Source organism: Vitis riparia, chromosome 17 (genome assembly GCF_004353265.1).
Source record: "Vitis riparia cultivar Riparia Gloire de Montpellier isolate 1030 chromosome 17, EGFV_Vit.rip_1.0, whole genome shotgun sequence".
In the NCBI taxonomy this organism is placed as follows: domain Eukaryota; kingdom Viridiplantae; phylum Streptophyta; class Magnoliopsida; order Vitales; family Vitaceae; genus Vitis; species Vitis riparia.
Genome location: NC_048447.1, coordinates 4,910,684 through 4,927,338, shown reverse-complemented (window position 1 = coordinate 4,927,338; position 16,655 = coordinate 4,910,684). Strand labels below are relative to the sequence as shown.

Here is a 16,655-nt window from a genome sequence, read left to right as displayed (position 1 = left end):
CCATTCACAAGGGCCTCCACATACATCAGCCCTTTGCTTTGAGGCGTCTTAGGCATCGGCTTGGCCTTAAGGGCATTTAGGAGCTGCAACGATCTCACTTTAGCATCGCCTTCCTGCTCCTTTTCCTCAATCATAGCATTTAGAGCTTTCCTCTTAGGGCAGTCCCGTGCCCAGTGTGGACCATCACATAGGAAGCAATTGGTCCTGGGCGTGAACTCCTTCCGCTTGTCCTTGCCTTTGCCATCCTTACCACTAGGGCCTTTGCTTGAGCCTTCCTTAGAAGTGTGGCCTTGCGACCTCTTGTCTCCCCCACCTTTGGCCTGGTTACCCTTGGATGGTGGCTTGGGCTTGGAGGAGTCTCCCCTTCTATAATCCACCAAGGACTCAGCTACTGCCATGGTCGTGGCTAGGTCTTGGACACCACGTCTCCTCAATTCTTGCTCGGCCCAACTTTGCAAGTTATCCATGAAGTTAAACAATAGCTCCTCCTCGGCCATGTTAGGTATCTCAAGCATAAGAGTAGAGAATTCTTTGACATACTCACGGATCGAGCCCGTGTGCTTGAGACGCTTCAAACTCTTCCTTGCTAGGTAAGCCACATCTTCGGGATAGAATTGCCTCTTGATTTCTCTCTTAAAGGCATCCCATGTGTCTATGGTGCACGTCCCTCTCTCTATGTCGGCAAACCGTCGACGCCACCATAAAGTAGCATTATCAATGAGGTAAAGGGTCGCGGTGCGTACCTTAGTGGCTTCATCCGTTAATGCAATGGCCTCAAAGTAACGTTCCATGTGCCACAAGAAGTTATCCAGCTCCTTAGCATCCCTCTTGCCACTGAACGTGTGTGGCTTGGGCACCTCCACTCTTGTTGCCTCATGAGTGGCCATGACATGCTGACACCGCAGTCTTGTAGATAGCCAGCTCTTGATGAATCTCTTGGTCTCGGGCATCCATGCGTGCAGCCAAGGCCTCCATCCTTGACTCTACACTAGCGAACATGGTCATGACCTTGTCTTGGAAGGACACGAACTCCTCGTGTGACACCGACTGAACTTGTGAGCCTAGCACCCCCTCGCGAAGGTCTTGGATCTGTTCCCTCAGATCCTCTAATCCCTTCTCCATGCCTTGCTCGATCAAGTCCACCCCTTCCCGGGTGTCTGCCATGGCTAGCTCCACCTTGGCTAGCATTGCCTCCATGTTGGCTAAGGCATCACGAGACTTATCCTTCCTACCTTGGCCCCGTGCAATATGCTCGGTCTCCCTCCCACGGGTTTGCTCACTAGTCTCATCCATGTTGGAGCCCGACATGCTTCCTTTGCTATGCCCAATTCGTAACCGCGCTCTGATACTACTTGTCATGGACTTAGTCGTTCACTAAGCTCGTGCGCCACTTAGGCAAGTCAAGACGCTTGATCTTGCTAAGTCAGCCTTGATCCCCAATGCTTAGCTTGCTCGGCTAAGACACTTGCAACTCGAAAGCTTAAGAAGCTTAGTAGGCAACTCCTTAAAGAATGGAAACTCTTTATTACTCAAAGAAGCCTTACAAGTGCTTGGAAGCTCACTTGCTTGGTGCCTTGGCCAAATGAGGCCCTCACCTATTTATAGGCACCAATGGAACTCTCTGGAACCTTGGAGGGTTCCTTACAACTCAAGACTATTCTAGAATGTCCTACATCATTCTAGGTACAAGTATATACAAGAGACTTTTGGAATTCTCTAGAAAGCCCTAGACTCCTCTCAAGCCTTCCACCATAGTGTAGAATTGTGTGGATTCTTCCAGGCTTCTCTAGAACCTTCCACACTCTTCCCACTCTAGGAGTCTCCAGAAGCTTCCTGGCTCTATATAAGCCCATGGGGAGGCTCATTTGAATCAGCTTGTGACAATAGGCTCTTTATCAAAAAATTCCCATGGTGAAGACAACTATGACTGGGGCCAACAAAAATTCATCCTCCTCAGTTACAACAGAGGATGACCAGACAAATCCTGTTGCCTCCCGATATCTCATCATTTAGTTCTACCATTCAATTAACAGTTCATAAATTGAATAGTAAGAATTATTTAAAATGGACCCAGACTATGAAACCAGCAATCGATGATGATAAAGGAATGCTTGGACACCTAACTGGTAAGGTGAAGAAACCAGCCACAAATGATCCAAAGTTAGCAGCATGGAGATCAGAAAATTCCATGATAACAACTTGGCTTATCAACTTGATGGAGCCAAAAATAGGGAAGCCCTATCTCTTCATAAAAACTGCCAAGGAAGTGTGGGAGGCAATCCGAGAAACCTACTCAAATCTAGAAAATTCTGCTTGATATTTGATTTAAAATCAAAGTTGTGGCAATCCAAACAAGGGGATAGTGGTGTGACTGAGTATTATAACGAGATGTTGATTTTATGGCATGAGTTAGATTTGTGTTATGAAGAGGTAGGGGAAAACCCTAGGGATAGTGCGAGGTACATGAAATGAGGAGAGAATGACAGTCTTTGTTTTCTTGTCGGGACTGAACAAAGACCTTAATGAAGTGAGAGGTCGAATTCTATGGAAAAAACCATTACCATCTCTCCGAGAAGTTTTTTCTGAAGTTAGAAGAGATGATGCTAGAAGATCCATTATGATGAACCTTGAGTCACCAAGGGCTAGAATAGAATTTGATAGTTTTTCCCTTGTTAGTAAGGGGTTTGATCAAGAAAGAGAAAAAAGGAATTCTAAAAAGGGTGATAGACCATGGTGTGACCACTATACAAAACCCTGGCATACTTGTGACACCCACTAAAAGATTCATGACAAGCCATCAAACTAGAAGAAGAAACCTAGCGGGAAGAGTCGTGCCTACCAAGCCAGAAGTAATGAACATGGGCAGCAACCTTCCTTAGAAACACCTCCTTTTACTAAGGATCAAATAGAGCATCTGTACAAACTTATTCAATGTTAGGTCTCTTTAAATCAATCCCCTTCTTGTTCCTTGTCCCAAAAAGGTAATCATCTTCTCACAACCCTTGTTCACCTTGATTCAAATTGCCCATAATCATAGATTCTAGTGCAATTGATCATATGACCAAATCTTCAAATTTGTTTTCTTATAGTCCCTGTGTAGGAAACAAAAAGATAAAAATAGTAGATGGATCTCTTTCGACTTTTGCTAGAAAAGGATCTACCAAATTTTCCTTACTTCTTACACTCCATAATGTTCTTTATGTTCTTAATTTGTCTTGCAATTTATTGTTTGTCAGTAAATTAACCTCTCATTTAAAGTGTCAAGCTAATTTTTTCTCATCTCAATGTGAATTCCAAGATTTAAACTTGAGGAAGATGATTGGTGATGCTAGACAAAGTGGAGGACTTTATTTCTTTGAAGATCGAATCAAACTAGGTAGATAAGCTCAAAGTACTTGTTTTGAATCTATTTTAGTAACTAGTGAGAATAAAATGTTGTTATGGAATTTTAGGTTAGGACATCCCAATTTTCAATATTTGAAACATTTATTTCAAAAGGTGTTTATTAATAAAGATCCATCTTCATTCCATTGTGAAATTTGTGAACTTGCAAAGCATCATCATGCATTTTTTCCTTCACAACCCTATAAAGGGTCTAAACCCTTTTTTGTAATACATGATGATGTTTAGGGACCTTCTAGGGTCAGCACTTCTTCAGGAAAAAAAAGAAGTGGTTTATCACCTTTATAAATGATCATATAAGGGTTTCTTTGGTGTATTTGCTAAAAGAAAAATCAGAAGTAGTACAAGTGTTTAAAATTTTTTAGAAAATGGTCAAAACACAATTTCAAACAAAAATATTCAAATTTTCAGAACTGGTAATGAAACAGAATACTTTAATCAATTGTTGGGAAACAACTTTCCAGAAAATGGTATAATGCATCAAAGTTCTTGTGTTGATACACCTAAAAAAAATGGAGTGGCAGAAAGAAAGAATAGACATCTTTTAGAAGTTGTTGGAAGTTGCTAGATCACTCATCTTTTCAACAAAAGTTCTCAATATCTTTAGAGTTAAGCTATTTTAACCACCACCTATTTGATCAATAGGATGCCTACTAGGGTTTTAAAATATCAAACTCCACTTGGTTTTTTCAACATGTGTTTTCTTACTTCACGGATTTCAATGAATTTATCTTTGAAAATTTTTGTTGCACTACATATATTCATGTCCATAATCATAATCGTGGAAAATTTGATCCTAGAGCATCCAAATGCATATTTGTTAGATATTCTTCAACACAAAAAGGATAGAAATGCTTTGATCCACATACCAAAAGAATGTTTATAACAATGAACGTCACTTTCTTTTAAACTAGACCCTATTTTAAATGATCATCCTCAGGGGGAGAATAAAAGTGTAGATTTCATTCCTAGTGAGGTGTCTGAGTTAGACCAACCACTATTCCAACCCGCCTTAGTTCAATAGTGATGAGAAACTCCAGGAAACTTTCTAGAAAAATCTCTAGAAAAAATAGAAAAACAACCACCTGTGCTTGATGAGTCTGTTGGTAGTAGACAAACTTTGGGAACAAATGATTTAGCTATTGAAAATGTTGGACAAACTACCTTAATGCCAACACATGATCAAGATCATGAAACTATTGAATTCAATGAAAATACAAATAAAAACAATCAAGAGCTTCGTGTCTACTCAAGGAGAAATCATATTCAAAAAATGGTGGAACCTACTTTACAACAAGGCCATGAATCTGTCTCAAGAACAGATCCAATCTCACCACTTGAGAAAGGTAAGGCTTCATCTAAACCATGTTCTTCTTCCAATATTGAACATGAAGAGTCTCTTAGTGATCTGGATGTCCCTATTGCATTTCAAAAAGGTGTTAAGTCTTAGTCAACATCCTATGTCCAATTTTGTGTCTTATAAGAATTTGTCATCTTCCATGGTCGCATTTACCTCTCAACTTTCTAGTGTAGAAATTCCAAAGAATGTAAAGGATGCTCTAAAAATTCCAGAGTGGAAGGAGGCTGTTTTTTAGGAAATGAGGACCCTTGAGAAGAATAAGACTTGGGAAGTGGTAGCTCGACCTAAAAGGAAGACTATTGTTTGCTCCAAGTGGGTGTTCACTATCAAATATAATTTTGATGGCTCTCTACAAAGGTACAACAAGGCGCACCTTGTTGCCAAGGGATTTACACATACATATGGGATTGACTACTCAGAAACCTTTTTTCTCATTGCAAAATTAAATACAATCAGAGTTCTTTTATCAATTGCTGCAAATCCAGATTAGCCACTACAACAACTAGATGTTAAAAATGTTTTCCTCAATAGAGACCTAAAGGAGGAAGTGTATATGGATCTACTCCCAGCTTCGATAAAAGGGTTGGCCCAAAGGTTTGTAAACTATAGAAGTCTTTATATGACCTTAAGCAATCTCCTTGGACTTGGTTTGAGAGACTCACCCACTTTATGAATAAAATAGGTTTTTATCAGAGACAAACAGATCATACCCTATTTCTAAAATACTCTCTAGGAGGTAAAGTTACAATTTTAATAGTCTATGTGGATGACATTATTCTAAGCAGAGATAATATGGTTGGGATGAATCATTTGAATAAGTGTCTAACTACTGAATTTGAAATTAAAGGTCTTGGAGCCTTGAGTTGATCTCCTATAGGAAATAGGAATGAGTGGTTGTAGACCTTTAGATACCCCTATAAATCCTAATGAAAAGCTCGGAAAGCTAGAAATTAGGGTTTCGGTGGAGACTACAAGGTACCAAAAATTGGTTGGTAAGTTGATTTGCCTATCTCACACTCAACCGGATATTCTTTGCAGTTAGTATGGTAAGTCAATATATGCATTCACCTTTTGAAGCACATCTTGAAGTAGTTTATAGAATTTTAAGGTACTTGAAGAATACACTAGGAAAAAGACTATTTTTTAAGAAGAATGAGTAGCAAGGAGTTGAAGTATACACAGATGCAAACTGGGCTTGTTCAGTAACTAATAAGAGATCAACCTCAGGGTATTGCACGTTTATATGGGGAAATTTGGTTACTTGGAGGAGTAAAAAATAGTGTGGTGGCTTGGATAAGTGCAAAGGTAGAATTTAGAGCAATGGCACATGGGGTTTATGAAGTGTTGTAGCTTAAGCAAGTCCTGAAAGAGCTGAGACAACCTGTTATTAGACCCTTTGAAGCTTTATTGCAATAATAAAGTTGCAATTAATATTACAAATAATTTAGTTCAGCATGATAGGACTAAACATGTGGAGATTGATAAACATTTCATAAAGGAAAAACTTGAAGTTGATATCATATGTACGCCATTTGTTCCAACAACCCAACAACTAGCTGACATCCTAATCAAGGGACTTCATAAACTAGTTTTTGAACATCTAACAAGCAACTTGGGCATGATAGATATCCATGCACCAACTTGAGGAGAAGTGTCGAGAATCTAGTCCAAGAAGCTTTAACCTCAAAACCATGGAGGCAGACCATGAACAAGGAGATCAGAGAGCTGGAAAAATATCAGACCTAGGAAGTTGTTGATTTATTGAAGGAAGGACTGTGGACTGCAAATAGACTTTTACAGTCAAGTACAAAGCTGATGGCGTTTTGGACAAATCCTGCTAGGGGCAAATGGGTACACTCAATCGTATATGAAACATTTGAACCAATGGCTAAAATGTATACGATCAGAATTCTTTTATCCTTGACAGAAAATAAGGATTGGTCTTTATATCAATTTGATGTGAAGAATGCTTTCCTCCATGGAGACTTTGAAGAATACCACATGGATGTTCCAACAGTGTATGAGCATAAATCTTAGAAAAATAAGGTATTCAGGCTGAGAAAATCCCTTCATGGTCTAAAGAAATCAACGCGAACTTGGTTTGGCAATTTCACTAAGTTAATGTCAAGGGGCGGGGGGCGGGAAGTCAAGGTGATCACACCTTATTCATAAAAAGGTCCTCTATTGGAAGAGTCACTGCCCTAATTGTATACGCAAATGACATTATTGTCAGTGGTGATGACATTGAAGAAATGATGGGATTAAAAATTTAATTAGCAAAAGAATTTGAAATCAAAAACTTGGGGAACCTAAGATTTTCTTGGAATTGAAGTTACTAGATCTAAGCTGAGGATCTTCATTTCTTAATAAAAATAAACCCTAGATCTTCTCCAAGAGGCAGGTATGCTTGACTGCAAGCCCATTAATACTCCGATAGAGCCCAACTACAAGTTGGGATTAAAAAAGGGAAGAACTAATGGTTGACTGTGTGATGTACCAATGAATGGTCAGAAAACTGATCTACTTGTCACATGCAAGGCCAGACATAGCCTATGCAGTTAGTGTAGTGAGTCAGTTTATGCGTGCCCCACTTAGATCATACCTTGATGCACTTTATAGAATCATCAAATACTTGAAAGGGACACCAGGCATGGGACTTTGATTTCATAAAGACAAGGAGCTAAAGTTGGAAGCTTATACTAATGTCAATTGAGTTGGATCCATGGTAGATAAGTGGCCAACTACTATTTAGTTACCTAGAGAAGTAAGAAACAACCAATGGTTGTTTGCTCTAATGCAAAGGCAAAATTCAAAGCCATGGATCAATGGTGACCTACTTTGGCTGAAATAGCACCCTCAGATTTGAAAGTGGAAGTGAAGAATCCAATGATGTTATAGTATAATAATAAAGTAGCTATAAATTTAGCCCATAATCTAGAATATCATGACTGGACCAAATATGTGGAAGTGGATAGACATTTCATCAAGCAAAACTTGGACTTGAGACAAGTTTGCACTCCATATATTTCATCCTCTAAACAGCTAGCTAATATGCTCACTAAAAGATTTAGAGTACAATTTTTCTTCGGATTATTTATAAGTTTGGTACACAAAATATCTTTGCACCAACTTTGAGAGGAGTGTTGGAATAGTTGACCTATTATTTTCAGCTTTCAGTAAATAGGCTGCTTAGATATAACTGTAATTTAGATCCTATATTTAACTAATTGAAAACTCTTTTAATAAAAATAAATAATTGAAAGGCTTTCACCCATACCTTAAGCCTTGCAAATGGCCTTAACCAAGGGTCAATCAACTTGTGTTATGTTATCACCTTTAAAACCACTACTTTAACAATTATAATACAAAGAACCTTGTAAAATTGAGAGAATTTATTATAAAAAGTACCTTGAGTAGTCCTGCAATAGATGAAGAAAAATCTCTACTTCTAGGTCTTCAGTTGACAATTTGCTTGAACAAGGGACATTTAATTTTTTTCGCACACCAAGCAGGACATTTCTATAAGAAGGCCTCCAACCCCTACAAAGAACGTAGAAAGCAACTAATCAGAAAGTTGTCAAATGAATTTACACTATGATCATAGTATCCATTTAAAAAATAAACTTAAACGGATATGATTACCAGTTTGCACCATAATAAACAATCATGAATCAGTTTTCACCTTGGAACTTAGATGTTAACAATACATAGGAATATTTGCTTAAGGGAAAAAAAAAGTCTTCTACCATCTAAATTTTATGCTAAACTTAATACCCACTCATTGACTTAGTCAAAGCCAAGACTGAAGCAAGAAAAATAAAACTGCCAATCATTGGCTAAGTAATTCAACAACCTTAATGTAGACCGAGCATCAGCTGCAAGGAATAAGAATCTCGACTCGAGACTAGAAATAAAATCTTCTCTCTCTTCAAGGTCTTCTTCAATCATGGCATAGTCAACATCAGCTCTCCTTGTTATTGATTTTAACAAAGGACTGAAGTAGCTGAACAAGAGCACAATTCAACATCACATTGAAAGATTAAATAACACTTCAAAATCACCTCAGAACTACTGTTCAAGACAGTTGCACCACCATTTGATTGCTGAGAATGTATGGAAAGCAGAGAAATTTAACTTCAACTGGCAAGTACCAGTTTGGTAGCAGAAATGAAAAAGACATTTTTGTAAAATGTAATTTCTTTTTTATTAAATGAAAACAATGAACAGATTCAGAAATCATTTTCACGTCATTTTTACTTCTAAATTACTTGCATTGTTATTTTTAACTCCAAAAATAATATTTTGAAATTTCTTGAAAATGACCCATTTCCAGGACATTGTTTCAAAATAGCTTTTGAAAATATGTTGCCAAACATATTTCCTAGGCCATTTTCACTTTCCCTCATTCAGAAAATTTATGCATTTCCAAAAAAGTGCCCCTCCTAATGGAAAGAAAGCATAAGTGCCCTTATTTTTCCAAATATATATAAGAAAAAAAATTACTACAAAAGTCATTAAGTCTCCTGGATTCCAGGTACTGCAATGCCCATTCGCCGAAGCAATTTGGAAAATCACCATGCCTAACACCATTTAATTTACTCAATTTTTTCCCTCCTTTTTCCCTTTCAGAGACCAAATAAAACAGGTTGATTAAAAGAAATTATACCTGGGGCCAAAAGGATCCTCTCAAGTTCAAACAACTCAGAGTCAGTTGCCAGTTCAAGCACTGGCCTAAGCTCGGGATCAAAAGCGCCTGCCAATCAAATTCCAAGATGCAGACACCTATGAAACAGAAAACCCAGATGAAAAAGAGAGAAAGAGAACCACAAACCTTGTCCATTTCCTGAAATTGAAGAATGAGAGGAAACCACAAGGCCCAGAGTGATTTTGGTTGAAGGAGAACGAGACCTGAAAATCTGTACAGGGAAAAAAACGATAAGTAGAGAAAAGGGAATGAAGATTTTGGAATTGAGAAGGAGAAGCTTACCGGATAATTGGGTTTTGTGGAATGTGGATGGAGGAGGGTGAAGGAGAGGTGGAGAGCCACTGCTGACATCTTCCCGGCTCCCAGTAGAAGTGTGCGATTTCTACTCCAACTATTTTCTCTATAGTTAAAATATTTTCTCTGCACTCCTCAAATTATTTACCAAATAAATATTTTTCTTTTCTAATGTCCAATAATAAAATAATAAATATTCTTTATTTTTAAAATTAAAAAAATAAAGAATATAAAATTTAAAGTATTTACAATTTCAAAAAATCTATTTTTAAAAAAAATAAAAACCCACGGATCCTTTCTTGTTTTCAATTTTTGAAAATAAAATTAAATAAAGAACAACTAATTTTTAAAATCAAGAAAAAGAAAATATAAAGAATTATTTTTAAATATTAAAAAATTCATTGTATTGTTTGACAGTTGTTATTTGTTTTTTATTTTTAAAAAATTAAATTAAATAGAAAACAATTTATATAGAATATGTAGGAGTTATTTTCATTAATTTTTAAAATAAAATAAAAATAAAAATAAATTAAAAAAATCATAAAAATCAAATAAAATTGAATCATAATATCATTTTTAAAATCAAATAAAATTGAACCATAATGTCATTTTTCTTCTCTCTGGTCCAATACTAATATAAAAAATATTTAAATATCATCCTCCTTTGAATTACATGTTTTTTTTTTTAATTTCTTTTAACTTTTCCAAAAATTTCATTAAGTAAATAAATTTCACATCAAATTATACTTGATATATAAAATGACTAATCTTTAAAAATAATTTGAAACTCAAAAACTAATTTAACTAACTAGAAAGTTGTGAAACTCAATAATATTAGAAAGTCATAAACCAAAATTTATTTTGAATGACTTGGATAATTTCTTCTTTACATGTACTCTTATTTTCATAAATTTTTTCTTTAGGTAAATAAATTTAAAATCAAGTAAGACTTAATGCATTGAATTCATTAACGAACTTAGCGATTTTTAAAAATAACTTCTCAAATAATGAACCAACTAATATTAGAAACTTATAGATAAAAATTAGTTTAGAATGAATCTATTCTTTATCCTTTATATAGAACCATATTTTTTAGATTTTTTTTCACTATACAAATAAACTTCAAATTAAGCTTGATATATAAAATTTATTAACAAGTCTAGTCATTTTAAAAAATAATTTAAAACTTATGGATAAAAATTGGTCCATAATAACTCTATTATATCTTTTTTGCACATAATTATATTTTAATATATTTTTTATTACAAAAAAAAACTCAAAATCAAATGACATTTTGAATTAAATTTATTAATGAGTTTAATCATTTTTAAAAATAATTTGAAACTAAAAAAAAAATAGATCTAATCACTACAAAAAATAATAGACCAAAATCAATAAACTGGGTCATGAGCTTATATTGTTTCTCATATATATACAATTATATTTTTTGAATTTTTTTCACTCGGTAAATAGATTTTAAATTGAGGTATAATTAATAATTTAAATTTTTTACTTAATTTTTTAATTTCTAAGAATAATTTGGAATTAAAAAATGATTCAATTAATTACAAATTAAATCAAATCATTCTAAAATTTTGGTATTTGTAATTGAGTACTAAATATGTGCATGTAATAAAAAACTTAACTCATTTACATGTTAAAAATGATGTGTATATGTAATGAAAAACTTGACTCATAAAATTTATTAATTTTTAAACTTTTTGAAACTCAAAAATCGATTTAAGTACTAGAAAGTCATAAACTCAATAACATTAGAAAGTCAAAAATCAAAATTCATTTTGAATGATTTTACTAGTTTCTATATATATATATATATATTCCACTAGGCAAGTAAACTCCTAATCAAACAAGACTTAATACGTTGGATTCATTAACAAGTTAAGTAGTTTTTAAAATAAAATAAAAACTTGAAACTCAAATAATGATCCAATTTATGTTAGAAATTTATGGATAAAAAATTTGGTTTAAAATGACTCCATTATTTCAAACGAGTTTAGAATTGTTAAGAAGGCTAGGGATATACCTAACATTCCGTAAACCTACAAAAATATCACTAAATGCATTGAAAGAATTTTTTTAAGGTACTAGCATCAAAATAAAGCATTAAGGTTGTCATGAGTGTTTCAAACACACTAAAATAGTCTCTTTAGAGTCATATAAATATTGAGTTTGAGTTATCATAACAATCCAATAGCTTGTTGCTAGTTTTTTAGCAACAAGCGAAAAACTATCCTTCCCTCCATGGTAGTGCATCAAACTCTCCCAAAAGGCTCTACCCATGCCACTCAAGCTACCTTCACAAGTCACTATCCACAAGCAATTCACCTTTTTGGATTTTACAAAGATCTACCAATTAAGATTACATAGACGCCACCAAAAGATTACAAGAGTTTGGAAGCAATGCCACTAATGAGAGGAGAGTTGACTTCTACCATAGAAATTCAAAAACAACAATGGACAAGTGGGAAGAAATCTTGGAAGCTTTTCGAAATCTTTTCAATAGGATTAGCTTAGTTAGTGCAATTTCTAAGGCATGTTTAATGTATCAAGTTTTCCACCTTTTTTTTTTTTTTTTTTGCAAGTTATTATTTTTAGTCTAAGTTTGAATTCAAAAGTTTCAATTTCATTTCTATGCAATTTCAATTTAATGTTAGTTTATTTTTTCCATTGATTTCTTTTAAGTTTTAGTTCTTCAAATACTTTTTAAGTTCCAAGGTAAGAATTGAGGTTGCATTACCACTGTTTGTATAGGATCTCATTTTACTCCCCTCTTCTAGTTAAACCAAGGTTGATGAGGCAAGGATTAATTCTTAGCATGGTGTCACCATGGTTTCTTGTTGCTTGAAACACCTCAAATGAGAATCAACAATGGAGTCAGTCATGAATAGAGCTTCTCATAGCATAACCTTGATCGACTAGAGAAGTGAGGACTAGTAGGTGCAATGCCTATTCAAGATATGGTTTGGATCACATGCATGAAGACTCACCTAGGTAACACTAACCTTTTAATTTGTCCTCTACAACTCTCGTTTATTTATTGTTAATGATTAATTAATGCTATGAGTTATTGTTTTTTTATTTGGATGTTTAAACGCCTTAACACAATAAATAAGCATAATCCATCTCCCATCCTTTGACACATTACACTTTGGGCTTTCTATTAAAAATACATACTTGGTAAGTTGCCAACCCTACGAAAAAATGACTGGAACTCAAATCCTTATTGGATATTGCAGTTATAGTCTCTCCGCTTAAGGACTTGACTTCCTTGTTTTACACTAACACCACTTTTTACATTGATTTTGAACAAAAGGAAAGCGTAGAGAAGAGAAGAAATTGTTTACTAATAAAGTTTCAATTCACTTTATCTATCCTATTTCCATGCATTAGACCTTGTAAGAACTTTAGCTTGCATATTTTGCATTGTACGTGACTTGGGTGCATTAGGAGTTGCACGGAAGATTCAAGTCACGGGTTCCTTACAAATAGATGACTTGTTCACAACCAATTTATGGGTCAAGGAAACCCATTAGAGGTTGTAATGCACCACCTCCTAATTAGAGGAATGACATCTCTTAGCTATCGAGATAGGTTTTCCATGGCATGTGCACTAGTGTGTATGGTTACAAATTGGACAACACTTATAGTGATAAGTCATAATTTAAAGCTATCAAGTAGTCATGACTTCACCAAGCTGCTTTATTGTATTGTTTCTCAACCTTGAGAGGATATTGAGCTTATATTGAAGTTCATAGTGACTTTGAACTACGGGTGAGATCATAAGTTGATCATATATTTTTTATGGATTGGGTCATTGTTGATGGAAGTCGAGAATAATAAGTATTCTCAATAGAGACATCATGATATCTCATGGGATTAAGACAGTGTCTTCATAGGTGATCCTAAGGAGGTGTGTTAATGAAAACTATGGTCATAGTAGTTCCTTAAGTGGAACTTGATATTGTGGTCTTGGAGAGATAAAATATGTCAATTGAACAGACAATAGGAGGATCTCTAACTCAAGAATAGTAGAGGTAGTCTTAAAAGGCTGATAACTTCCACTTTATTAGACTATAGACACTAGTTCATGGGGAGACTAAACGCAATGGATAGCAGGTCACGGACTTGAGCACATAATGTCTCATTGTTATTTACATGGGATATTGGAGTTTAGTTGATTCTCTATAATGAGATGTTGAATCAACTTTAAAATTGAATTATGAGGGAGCTAGTACTCCTATGGGTTCTAATGGTCCCACTTTGAGTTCATGTACCTTGCTGGCATGAGCTATGAGGGTTGGATTAACTCTAGGTTCACTTTTATGCATAAAGACATTTTGGTAATTACACAAGGTTGCATACGAATAAGTGAACAAGATCTCTAGATTGGGTTAATTGATTAATTAATAAGCCATGTTGGGTGAACTAATCAATTAGGACTCATTTTGGGTTTAATTAAGTGACCCAAACCCTTAGTAGACTCAAATCACTTAAGTCTAGTGGTGAACCCTATAAATATCCCCTTAGGGGTTAGGGCTTCCATAGTTTTTTTTAGAGAGACGTTTTCCACCTTCAGAGAGAGGGCTCCCATAGCCTTCACCCTCCCTTCCATCATCACCAGAAGTGTGTTAAGATTAAGATTTGAGTCATCGAGTAGAAGACTCCAAGTTTACGAGACTTTTGTGATTTTGTTCTTCATCTTTATCACACGGACTTGATTCAAGAACATCTAAATTTAAGGTATGTTTTTCGTTAACACTTTCTAAATCCTTATAAAGTTTAAAAATGTTTTTTTTCCCTCCATTGTGCATAGGATTTAGAAAAACCTTGGATAGTTTTGCATGTTCCTAACATGATCTAGACTTCGAAAATGGAAAGGTCCTGGATTTTCCCTTCAACTAGTATTAGATGTTAGGATAGAGCCCTTAAAAACATGATACGATGTAATAAACTCTTGGATTTTATTATTTATTTAATAAAGTTTTAGTTCACTATTATCTATCATATTTTCATGCATTATATCTTGTAAACACTTTGACCTATATCTTTTGCATTGCATGTGACTTGAGTGCATTAGGAGTTGCATGAAAGATCCAAGTCATGGGTTCCTTGCAAATAGATGACTTATTCACAATCGGTTCATGAGTCTAGGCAACCCATTAGAGGCTGTAGTGCACCACCTCCTAATTAGAGGGATGGTTTGTCTTGGCTATTAGGATAAGTTTCCCATGATGAGTATACATGTGTATGGTTACATATTGGACAAGACCTATGGTGAGTTTTGACTTAAGGTTATCAAGTAGTTATGACTTCACCAAGCTGCTACATTGTGTTATCCCTCAACCTTGAGAAAATATTGAGTTTTATTGAAGTTAGCAGTGCCTTTGACCTATAGGTGAGATTGTAAGCTAATCATATATTCCCTATAGATTGGGTCACTATTGATGGAAGCTGGTAGCAATAGGTATTCTTAATAAAGGCTTTTGGGAACCCTGGATTACTCCGTTCTAATGCTTTGGGGGTTGTGTAAGGTGCATGCAAATCTATCAGAACGAATATTTAGGTATTCAAAAACAATATTGTAGACCCCTCATTTTATCCTGTAGCACATGCCTTAGGTGTTCTTTTAGTACTCTATAATAGTTCCCTCGTGGCCTATTACTCTTATGATAAAGCCCTTAAAAGCATAACATGATGTAATAAATTTGGAATTCGTCATTTATTTAATGATGTTCTAGTTTCATTTTTATCTATCCTTATTCCATGTATTATACTTTATGAACATTTTTATCTGCATCTTTTGTATTGCACATGACTTAGATTTATTAGGAGTTGCATAAAAGATTTAAGTCATGGGTTCCTTGCAAATAGATGACTTGTTTACAACTGGTTCATGGGTCTAAGCAACCCATTAAAGGTTGTAGAGCACCACCTCCTAATTGGAGGGATGGTTGGTCTTGGCTATCGGAATGGGTTTCCCATGATGAGTGCACTAGTGCGTATGGTTACACATTGGACAGGACCTACAATGAGTCATGACTTAAGGCTATCAAGTAGTCATGACCTCACCAATCTGCTCTATTATGTTGTTTCTCAACCTTGAGATAATATTGAGTTTGTGCTAAAGTTAGCAATAGCTTTAACCAACTGGTGAGATCATAAGTTGATCATCTATTCCCTATGGATTGGGTCACTGTTGATGGAAGCTGGCAACAATAGGTATTCTCAATAGAGGTACCTTGATATCTCATAGGATTAAGATAGTGTGTCATCTTGGGTGATCCTAAGGAGATGTGTTCATGGAACCTATGACCACAGTAGTTCCTTAAGTGAAACTTGACATAGGCTCTTCGAGAACTAAAACATGTCAATTGAATACATAATAGAAGGATTTGTAACTGAAGGATAGTAAATGTAGTCTTGAAAAGCTGGTAGCTTTCACCTTGTTAGACTATGGACAACAGTTCATAGGGAGATTAAACACAATCGATAGCAGATCATGGACTCGAGCACGTAATGTCTCATTGTTATTTACATAGGATACTGAAGTTCAATTGATTCTCTATAGTGGGATGTTGAATCAACTTCAGAATTGGATTATGAGGGAGTCAATACTCCTATGGGTCCTAGTGGTCTCCGCTTTGAGCTCATAAACCTTGTTGGCATGGATTATGAGGGTTGGCTCTGGGTTCACTTTTGTGCATAAGGACATTTTGGTAATTATGCAAGGTTGCACAAGGATAAGTGAATAAAGTTTTTGGATTGGGCTAATTGATTATATGGTAGGCCCTATTGGGTTAATTAATCAATTAGGACCCATTTTGGACTAGATTAAGTGACCTAAGCCCATGTGTACTCAAGTCACTTAAGCCC

The 16,655-nt window shown here is 35.3% G+C and overlaps 2 protein-coding genes across 2 annotated transcripts in view; both read right to left on the bottom strand.

Annotated features, from left to right (window-relative positions):
- The window catches only part of LOC117904516, a 56,570-nt gene extending 47,802 nt beyond the window's left edge, over window positions 1-8,768 (bottom strand). The window contains exons 1-2 of the mRNA XM_034817151.1: window positions 8,616-8,768; window positions 8,171-8,302 (exon numbers count right to left, since the gene is read on the bottom strand). Coding sequence (XP_034673042.1) covers window positions 8,171-8,302; window positions 8,616-8,710 — 227 coding nt within the window. The 5' untranslated portion in view covers window positions 8,711-8,768. The remainder of the gene's footprint in view (window positions 1-8,170; window positions 8,303-8,615) is intronic.
- Window positions 8,769-8,837: 69 nt separating this feature from the next.
- On the bottom strand, window positions 8,838-9,843 carry LOC117904024. The gene is made up of 4 exons (XM_034816556.1): window positions 9,750-9,843; window positions 9,594-9,678; window positions 9,429-9,515; window positions 8,838-8,902 (listed from the first exon to the last, which is right to left on the bottom strand). Exons 1-4 carry the CDS (start codon window positions 9,816-9,818, stop codon window positions 8,838-8,840), a joined length of 306 nt encoding a protein of 101 aa, XP_034672447.1. The 5' UTR covers window positions 9,819-9,843.
- Window positions 9,844-16,655: the final 6,812 nt, after the last annotated feature.